The 10,542-nt window shown below is 24.4% G+C and overlaps 2 protein-coding genes across 2 annotated transcripts; both read right to left on the bottom strand.

Moving 5' to 3' along the window:
• Positions 1–2: 2 nt before the first annotated feature.
• On the bottom strand, positions 3–1,161 carry LOC135929291 (syntaxin-17-like). The gene has a single exon (XM_065465802.1). It carries the CDS (start codon positions 1,127–1,129, stop codon positions 170–172), a length of 960 nt encoding a protein of 319 aa, XP_065321874.1. The 5' UTR covers positions 1,130–1,161; the 3' UTR covers positions 3–169.
• Positions 1,162–5,002: 3,841 nt separating this feature from the next.
• On the bottom strand, positions 5,003–6,320 carry LOC135930186 (homeobox protein 3-like). The gene is made up of 10 exons (XM_065466967.1): positions 6,215–6,320; positions 6,126–6,164; positions 5,999–6,064; positions 5,857–5,943; positions 5,676–5,816; positions 5,473–5,532; positions 5,340–5,420; positions 5,218–5,295; positions 5,082–5,177; positions 5,003–5,037 (listed from the first exon to the last, which is right to left on the bottom strand). The coding sequence occupies exons 1-10, from the start codon at positions 6,318–6,320 to the stop codon at positions 5,003–5,005; spliced, it is 789 nt and encodes a 262-aa protein (XP_065323039.1).
• Positions 6,321–10,542: the final 4,222 nt, after the last annotated feature.

The following is a 10,542-nucleotide window of genomic DNA, read 5'->3' on the forward strand; positions in this document are numbered from 1 at the left end:
TTCAGGCTTATTTTTATATTTCAAGGGTCTATGCAATTTTATTTATCTTCAAGATATAAATATTATAATATCTAAAAATATGTCAGTTTTAAAAAGTGTTAAAAATTTAATATATTTAAAAATTATAAAAAGTGTTAAAAATTTAATATATTTAAAAATTATATTTTTTTTAAAGATGATGTTCTTTTGACTTTTTAGGTGTTAATCTTATATATTTGCGCCAGTTATAATCATTATCTTTGAGAATCTGAGTAGTTTCTTCATTATTTTTAGAGGTCACAATATTATTGCTTAAAACATTATCATTGATCTCCATATTATTTTTCTTTATTTTCTTAATCAATTGCCCACCTTGAATACCAATTATTGCTCCACTTAATGCAGCTATACCTCCAATTTTTATTCCACAAAAGAAACCTACAGGTCCACCTATACAACTTCCTAATGCAGCACCCATTATTGGGTATATCGTTCCTTTATATTTAAGTGCTTGTGTTAAATTTTTAATGCCTTTTTCAGTTGAAAAGTTTGATTCGAGTATTTTGGTTTCTGTCGAATTTAATTTTTCTTTACTTTGATCAACAATAGAGGACAATACAATAAAAATTTGATTAACTTCTTTTAAATCTTTTTGAAGTGTTTGTAAGTTTTTATTATTTTCTTCAAGGATGTCTTTGTAATTATGAACTTCCTGAGTCATTGATTGAGAGAGTAAGAACATTGTATCATTTGGAATTGAAGATATAACTTTATTATCATCTAATATTTCATTCTTTGTTAAGTCAGATATTTTATTTTTTAAACTTACTATTTTTATAAATTCTTCAAATGATTGTAAAGAAAGAATGGCATTTTCTTTTGTTATTTTGACTCTATTATCAAAACTTACTATATCGTCCATTAAAATATTTCTTCTCAAATTTTCTAATTCATTTAATTCAAACTTTAATTGCAATACAGTAGTTCTGGAATTAATTAATTCCTTATTAATTTTAAAGTATTCGTGATATTGTATGTATTTATGCAAATTATATTTGTGTTTTTCTAGCATTTCGATATACAATGGGATTGCAAATCGAGTAAATTTATCAATAACTGGTTCAATATGTTTATATGTTAAAAAATCCATTTTGATCTGTTGGCTTATTGAGACAACATATGTTTTAAAAGTCTCCACTAGAAATCTAGTATAAATTAAGCGATATCGATAATTATCTTTGATATTAACAAAATGAATATACACTATTTTGAAACAATAAATATGCTAAATAATTTTAAAGGTGATACCTGATTTAAATTTATACAGTGACATTAATACTATAGACTAGTGTTGTTAATTCTTAATTTAGTCGACTAACTAATTGTTTTAGTCGAAAAATTCGACTAAAAACTTTAGCAACTAAACGACTAATTTAGTCGACTAAAAGAACTAATTAAATCGACTAAATTAAGTCATAATCGTTATTTTTGAACTTTTTTTAAATTTTTTAGGTAAAAATATGTTGTAAAGATGTAAAAATAAAATTTGAGTGAAGATGTACCATCATAGAAAAATATTAATTATCAAAATCGTTATTTTTGAAAAGTAAATAGGTAAAAATATATATATTGTAAATGTGTTAAAATAAAATTTCAGTGAAGATGTACCATAGAAGAGTGACAGTTGTCATAATCGTTATTTTTTAACTTTTTTTAAAGTAAATAGCAGGGATGTGAACCCGGACCCTGGACCTACGTATTTTGGCTGAACCCGGACCCTTTTAAAAAATGGAGGGTCCAAGGGTTCAGGGTGTTAAAAATTTTTAACTTAAAATTTTTTTTTAAAAATTAATGTAAAAATATAATTTAAAAAATAATATAAAATTTTTATAATTTTATTAATTTTTTTCGTGGAATCTCCCTAAAAAATAGTCACTTTAAAACTATAATTGATAAAGCAAGGGATGTTGTAAAATATTTAAGAACTCCCACAATTGTTAGAATATTAAAATCCATGAAAAGGTAAATGACAATTTTAGATTGCACAACACGTTGGTCCTCTATGTGTATGATGCTAGAGCGATTATTAAGTTTGAAAGATTTCTGTAATGATTTTATCATAGGAGCATGTGAAATCATTTTGTCAGAAGATGATTGGAATCAAGTAAAAGAGCTTACTAGTGTGCTGATTCCTTTAAAAATAACAACATTAAGAGTGCAAGCTGAACAATTATGTTTATCGGATATTTATGGCATATGGTTAAAATGTCGATTAGAGTTAGGAAGATTAACAAGTTCTTTTTCTAATGAAGTATTAGAAAATAAGAGAGCAACAATATTTACAAAATAGTGTTGTATATGCTTCGATATATTTAGACCCGCGATATCAGGTTTTATTAAGTAGTGAGCAAAAACAAATGGCTATAGACCATCTTGAAGATTTATGTCATACCCAAAACTATTATTTACAATACATTAGTGGTTACAACAATATCTACTGGTTGTAGCGATAACAATGATAATGATAACGATATTGATGATCTGGAAATTTTACTATTAGATAGAGAAAAAAAATTAAATTATCATCTGATAAAAAGGAGCAAAAAATATCTATTGTATCTTTAATAGAAAAGTTCTCGGAAGTTATGAGAATAAATAGAGATGCAAACATTTTAAAATTCTGGGAGGAAAATTCTTCAATATATTCAGAATTATATACCTTTTCTAGAATTGTCATGACTGTACCGGCGACACAAGTACAATAATTTATGTATTATAAAAATGACTATCTATTTTAGGTAAGCGTTGAACGTGGATTTTCATCGTTGACTAATTTACGTGGAAATCTGAAGAATGATATTTTAGAAGGTATCATGATTGTGCGATTGAATAAAATATTTAAAATATAAATTATCTCATTTCGAATTATAAATGTTATATATTGAAGTATAATAAAAAATGAATGAAAAAAAGTCTTATTTTGAGTCATTATTTTTATGTTTCCTCTGAACCCTGGACCCGGGTCCTTTTTAAATTTATTACCGAACCCGGACCCTTTTTTTTGTCGAAGGGTTCACATCCCTGGTAAATAGGTAAAAATATATATTGCAAAGATGTTAAAATAAAATTTCAGTTAAGATGTACCATAGAAAAGTGACAATTGTCATAATCGTTATTTTTTAACTTTTTAAAATTTTTTAAAGTAAATAGGTAAAAATATATATTGTAAAGATGTTAAAATAAAATTTCAGTGAAGATGTACCATAGAAAAGTGACAATTATCATAATCGTTATTTTTTAACTTTTGAATCTTTTTAAAGTAAATAGGTAAAAATATATATTGTAAAGTTGTTAAAAAAAGAATTTAGTGAAGATGTACCATAGAAAAGTGACAATTGTCATAATCGTTATTTTTTAACTTTTTTGAATTTTTTTAAAGTAAATAGGCAAAAATATATATTGTAAAGATATTAAAACAAAATTTCAGTGAAGATGTACCATTCCCCGAATACTACGGTGCCCCCTTGGCAGATTACATAATCCATCAAAGAAGTAGGAAAAAAAAGGATGATTCAGAATTAAAATCTAAAATTATACAGCTACTAGAATATAATAATGCATTGACGAAAACAAATATAGTGGAAAATTTGCCACCTCATCTTAAAATGAGTTATTCGGGAATATCTAGTTGCCTTAAATCAATGGGATGGAGCAGGAAAAGGGTTGAAAAAGAACCCAATAGACGGAATTCCCCAGGTATAAATATTCGCTATGAATATTGCCTAAATATGATGAACGTGCCATTTCAAAATATATTCTATTTAGATGAAACAGGCTTAATTCCCACGTCATTTCATACTATAGATGGGCACCTCTGGGTAAGAAGCCATCCGTAAAACTCCCTCCTTCAAAGGGGAAAAACGTATCGGTTTTATGCTCCATAGGAATTAATGGTTTCAAAAAATACATGATTATAGACAGGGCATTTACATCAATAAAATTCAAAACTTACCTGGATGAATTATTATACATTTTACCGTTGAACGCTAATAATAATGGATAATGCGCCCATTTACCGAGCTCAGTGGCGTAGCTAGGAATTTTCCTTAGAGGGGGTCCATATATAAAAGCCTGGGGGCTTCGCCCCTCAGACCCCTCTTTTACGGGCCTTCGGCCCTTTTGCCCGGCCTTCGGCCGGGTTTATCTTAAAAATCATATTGGTTTTTCTTATAATATAAAAGTCCTAGAATTATTAATTATTTTAATTAGTGTTGTTAAACGGCTCGACTTGAGCTGATTTTTATAAACAGCTAACTCAATATTTTTGCCAAAAAATATTGTTCAAGCCTAGAGATTTCTCGAATAATATAAAACTTGTATCTCCATGAGCAAAATTTTCTGGCTAATATATTGAGTTAGCCATATCGGCTAAAATTGAGCCACTAATTTTAATTAAAATAACACATTGACACAATTTTATTGATATACGTTTCATTTTATTATACTTTTAGAAGTTATTTACAAATAAAAAGCGATTATTTAAAATATAAATATTATATTGATTTAATTATAAATATTATATTGCTTTAATTATAAATATTATATTGCTTTAATTATAAATATTATATTGCTTTAATTATAAATATTATATTGCCTTAATTATAAATATTAGTATTACACATATAAATTGCTTTAATTATAAATATTATATTGCCTTAATTATAAATGATATATTTTATAATTAGTAAACACATTAAAACTATAGATTAAAAAATAAATGTTTTTTTTAAACTGTAAATTTAAGTCGATATCCTTCAAAGTGAAAAAATCAAAATTGTGTTGGCAATATTTTTTTACCAATATATGATAGATGTTTAAAATTAATATTGAGAAACCTAGGCTAATAATCATAGATGACATGTTAGCTTTGGAACCAACTTTTGATTATTATAAGTATAAAGTAATAGACTATATCACTTGTAGTAGGTGATAGACTAATACCTGACATGAGTGGAACATCATTTCAATTTAAATTCTCCCTAGATTTTTTAGATATATCTAAAATTTTAATGTAAATATTAATAAGTAATTGATTACATTACATTTATTAGATAGTGATTTGTTGTGACTTAGTGTATTTTTTTGTTTGTTATCACTATTTTTTTTACCCCTTGGTGTGAATATTAATTGAGATATTCCTATAAAAATAAATTAAAATAAAACAACATATTAGATAACCTTTAAATTCTAAATTGATACAGCCTATAATATTTTGTTGACTACTATCATTCTTCTTCAATGTGATACTTGATATACCTAAAATTATGATATAAATATTTAAAGGTAATAGTTAACATTACTTTTACTAGGTAGAGATTTGAAGTGATCAAGTGTATTTAGCTTATTTTTATCATAATTTTTTATAGAGTATCTAGGTATTTCTAAAATTTAAATGAATATATTTAAATAAGGTCATATAAGTTCATAAAATACCTGAGGTGAGTGGTAAATTGTTGCTTATGGTATCAAGTTCATCATTAAAATTCTGATTTTCTATATTAATTGGTGATTCATTTAAATAAGGTCATTATAAAATACCTGATGTGGGTGGTAAATTGTTATATCAAGTTCATCATTAAAATTTTGATTTTCTATATTAATTAGTGATTCATTTAAATAAGGTCATTATAAAATACCTGATGTGGGTGGTAAATTGTTGCTTATGATATCAAGTTCATCATTAAAATTTTGATTTTCTATATTAATTAGTGATTTGGTATGTTCATTTTGTTGACTATCATCATTTTTATTAAATGTAATACTTGATATATCTAAATCTATAATAAAAAATATTTAAATCTTAATAGATTATATTACTTGTACTAGGTAGTGATTTTATATGGTCTTTGGGTATATAAATGAGTGTATCAAGATCATTTTCTTCCCTCCTACGTTTGGGTATATCTTATAAATGTCAAAATATTTTGGTTAGCCAAAATTATTTAAAATAATAAATTACCCAAAGTGGTTTGTACTGGCAATTTTAATTTAGTTAAAACTATGACTAGGTGTTTAATTTTAAATTCTAAAATAAAAATAGTTAGCTATTAATTTTAAATATCTTTTATATTAAATGTTATTTTGACCTGGTGTATTTACATCATCCTTATTATTTTCAATAGAGCCTATAATGCATAAGATATTAATTAGTACACTGGATTAAATATTTTTTAACCTCGTGTATTTATATCATGCTTATCATTTTCAACAGGGCATAAATTGCATGAGATATTAGCTGGTAAATTTTTTTTGTTACTTAGTAAATATTTTCTAATGTCCATTTCCTTCAATCTTAAAGTTCGTAAATAGGAAATAACAATCTTTACTTTTTAGTCATAAATTTAATCTCTTTAATAATTTCATTTATAAAAATGCTACAAAATATAAACCAAATATATATTATTAGAAATAAAAGCAGAGAAAGTAGATTATGCACTATTTTCATATTATTATTTTCGAACCATATCTTCGATAAATTATAATAAATATTTTTTTAAATATGCATAAATAATATATTATTATATTTTATTAGATTATTATCAATGACTTTAAAATAATATACAGAATAATTTATATATATATATAAGTAATAATATCCTTCCACAAACATCAAAACCAGAAAAATATAAATATTCATGGTATTTATTTGATATAAAGTCACTTTTGAGTCTTTTGAACGAATAATCTAAAAAAATTGCTCTGAGGGGGGGGGGGGGGGGGTAGATTATGCACTTTTTTATTTCATATTATTATTTTCGAACCATATCTTGGATAATTTATAATAAATATTTTTTTAAATATGCATAAAATTATTATAATTTATTAGATTATTATCAATGACTTTAAAATAATATACAGAATAATTTATATATATATAAAAGTAATAATATCCTTCCACAAACATCAAAACCAGAAAAATATAAATATTCATGGTATTTATTTGATATAAAGTCACTTTTGAGTCTTTTGAACGAATAATCTAAAAAAAATTGCTCTGAGGGGGGGGGGGGGTAGATTATGCACTTTTTTATTTCATATTATTATTATCGAACCATATCTTGGATAATTTATAATAAATATTTTTTTAAAAATGCATCAATAATATATTATTAAAATTAATAGATTATTATCAATGACTTTAAAATAATATACAGAATAATTTATATATATATTTAAAATTAAAAGTAATAATATCCTTCCACAAACATCAAAACCAGAAAAATATAAATATTCATGGTATTTATTTGATATAAAGTCACTTTTGAGTCTTTTAATAGAATATTCTAAAAAAAAAAAAATTAATTGCTCTGGGGGGGTCCAAACCCGAAAACCCCCCCCGTAGCTACGCCACTGACCGAGCTCATATAATAAGAGAAAACTATCAAAATATAATATATCTTCCACCCTATTCCCCTCAATTAAACCCCTTGAGAATTTTTTTGGTGTTTTGAAAAATCAGTATCGTTCTATATATCCCAAACCCAATAACAGAATTTATATAATTGAGGCAATTACTAGCCTATTACTTAATTTCACTAATTTCAATTTCACAGCCTTCTATTCACATACGATACGATATATCGAAAAGGGAATCCGATCTATTCCTTTGAACAATTAATTTAATAAATTATTTCACTAGATTATTATATAATATAGATATATTTTTTCGTTATATTATGTGCAATACAAATAGAAAAATAAATATTTTTTGATCTTTTATTATGTAAATAAAATATACATTAAATAAAGATTTCACAAGTCATTTTCGAAACTTTAATATAAGAAAGGTAAATTTGATAGAAAATAAAATAAACAATGAAGAAATAAGTTAAAAATGATCATAAGGAAAAGTGTTTATAAAAAAAATAGTTTCGGCGGGATAATTTTATATTTTATTTATTTTGTTCTTTTTTTATAATTTTTATTTTTTTAATAATAATTTAATTGTTTATATTTTTAATAATAATCTTTCTTAAGATAAAAAAAATAAATAACTTAAAATATTTTTATTCTTATAATTATCGTCTAGCTAGCACCAAAGGGGGGGGGGGGGGTAATAATTTTATTTTTTGGATATAAAATTCATTGTTTTTTAAATAATTTTTATAAGCGGGGGGGGGGGGGGGGGTATTTTTATTTTAATTTAAGAAAAGATATTAATTTTTAGAATATACTAATATAATAAAAAGATTAATTTTAAGAATAGTATTGTAATTGTAAAATTTTAAATCATGATTTAAATCAGAGACCTTTGAGGTACCATTTGCAAGGTTCTGCCGGGTTTTTTTAAAAAAAAAATTGGATTTGTGCTGGGTGGGGCCGAATATTTTTTAAGAAAATTCGGGCCGGGTGGGGTGGGCCTTAGAAATTTTTTTATATAAATTTATCAATTTTATGATTAATTTTTTTATGTAAAATATAAATATTTTATTTTATTTATAGAAACTAGATACCATATAATAAATATCGTTTAATTAGAGAAATTATATAAATCAATTTCTGTATTTAAATTAATTCGAGCCGGGCCGGTAAATTTTTTTAAAAAAAATTTCGTTCCACGGGGTAAACTTTTTAATATTTCGGGTCGGGCCAGGCCTGAAAAATTAGGCCCGATGCAGATCACTAATTCAAAGCTATTATTTGAATATTTTGTTATACAATATTATAACCTTCTTATAGCAATTATATTGAAGTCAATATAATTGCAAAATATTAGAAGTTAAATTACATAATTATATAATAGTATAGGGGTGACTAGGGTTAGGTAAACCCCGGGGCTTATAAAACCATTTAATCTCATTTTAAAATTAAATAAACCAGAAGGTTAAAATTTTATCCTAATATAGTTTTCATTAATAAATGATTGCTAAAATTTTTATTTAGAAATAAAATTTTGTGAAATTTTTAAAAGATTTTTACATGACAGAATTTTAATTTTTATTTAAATATATAATAATTTATATATTTTAAATTTTATTGAAAAGTTTATAAACTCTTCTATAAATTGAATAAGTTTTATGAGTATTTATGATATCTAGATATTATTTCAATCTTGATTTGTCAATCTAGAGCTAGCGAGGTTTGCGAAACCATACACGTCAATTATGGCAGTTAATGATAACGGGCGGAGGCTAAAGTCAGCTCGTTTCAGCAAAAAAGTTGAAAAATAAATATTATGACAATTGTCATTTTTCTATGATACATCTTTTCTGAGGATTTATTTTATACAATACATATTTTTACCTATTTGTTTTAATAATCAAAAAGGTTAAAAAATAACGATTATGACAATTGTCACTCTTCTATGGTACATCTTCACTGAATTTTAATTTAACATTTTTACAATATATATTTTTTCTTATTTACTTTAAAAAATTTCAAAAAAGTTAAAAATATAACGATTATGACAATTGTCACTTTTCTATGGTACATCTTCACTGAAATTTTATTTTAACATCTTTTTACAATATATTTTTTTACCTATTTACTTTAAAAAAATTTAAAAAAGTTAAAAAATAACGATTATGGCAATTGTCACTTTTATATGGTACATCTTCACTGAAATTTTATTTTAACATCTTTAAAATATATATTTTTAACTATTTACTTTAAAAAAATTCAAAAAAGTTAAAAATAACGATTATGACAGTTGTCATTTTTCTATGGTACATCTTCACTTAAATTTTGTTTTAACATCTTTACAATATATATTTTTACCTATTTACTTTAAAAAAAATTAAAAAGTTAAAAAATAACGATTATGACAATTGCCACTTTTCTATGGTACATCTTCACTGAAATTTTATTTTAACATCTTTACAATATATATTTTTATCTATTTAATTTAAAAAAATTCCAAAAAGTTAAAAAATAACGATTATGACAATTGTCACTAACAATATGAATATTTATAATAAAAATCCTGATGATTTAGTTTATCACCTTGTATGATTCGAAATATTAAAAGGGCAAGTAAAGTCTCATATTAAGATAAACATAAATTTAAGCAATGATTTAAATATATCTACCTTATTAGATTAAAAACAATTATATTGTGTCTTAAGAAAAACAAATGATAAGTAAGGGAACTTTATTAGATACTTTATATTCTATGTATAAAAAAATGTTTAAAATATAAATTTTAATAATTTAGTCATATAATTTTAAATTATTTGAATTTGGTCTGCTAAATATATATCTTCTTGGAAGAATAGCCTTGGAATATTTGTGGGATAGGATCCTTGATGGTACCATTAATGCAGATGGATGTGGATTTAAATTCTTTGTTAAGTATCATAGGAAAAATTTCAGATATAGTAATAAATTAGGCTCTCGTTTAAAATTTTAATAATGATATCTGTTACCAAAATGGCGGGTCCAGCTGATTTGCTTTTAACGACGCTTAAAAATGCATTTTAATGAATGAATCGTCAGTCTAGGTATTATTATATGTCATTGGTCCACACATTATAATCAGCTGTAGCGCCATTTTGTAGTTTGGTT

The sequence above is a fragment of the Gordionus sp. m RMFG-2023 genome, chromosome 5, assembly GCF_954871325.1.
Source record: "Gordionus sp. m RMFG-2023 chromosome 5, tfGorSpeb1-WG-v2, whole genome shotgun sequence".
NCBI lineage: Eukaryota > Metazoa > Nematomorpha > Gordioida > Chordodea > Parachordodidae > Gordionus > Gordionus sp. m RMFG-2023.

What these genes read in the sequence shown, in the direction of transcription:
- LOC135929291 (XM_065465802.1), bottom strand. Translation starts at nt 1,129, where the DNA reads ATGGATTTTTTAACATATAAACATATTGAACCAGTTATTGATAAATTT.
- LOC135930186 (XM_065466967.1), bottom strand. Translation starts at nt 6,320, where the DNA reads ATGGACATTAGAAAATATTTACTAAGTAACAAAAAAAATTTACCAGCT. An exon ending in CAATTTACCACCCACATCAG is followed by an intron (nt 5,533 to 5,675) that starts GTATTTTATAAT and finishes CAATTAATATAG; the next exon opens with AAAATCAGAATTTTAATGAT. An exon ending in CAATTTACCACTCACCTCAG is followed by an intron (nt 5,421 to 5,472) that starts GTATTTTATGAA and finishes TTTAAATTTTAG; the next exon opens with AAATACCTAGATACTCTATA.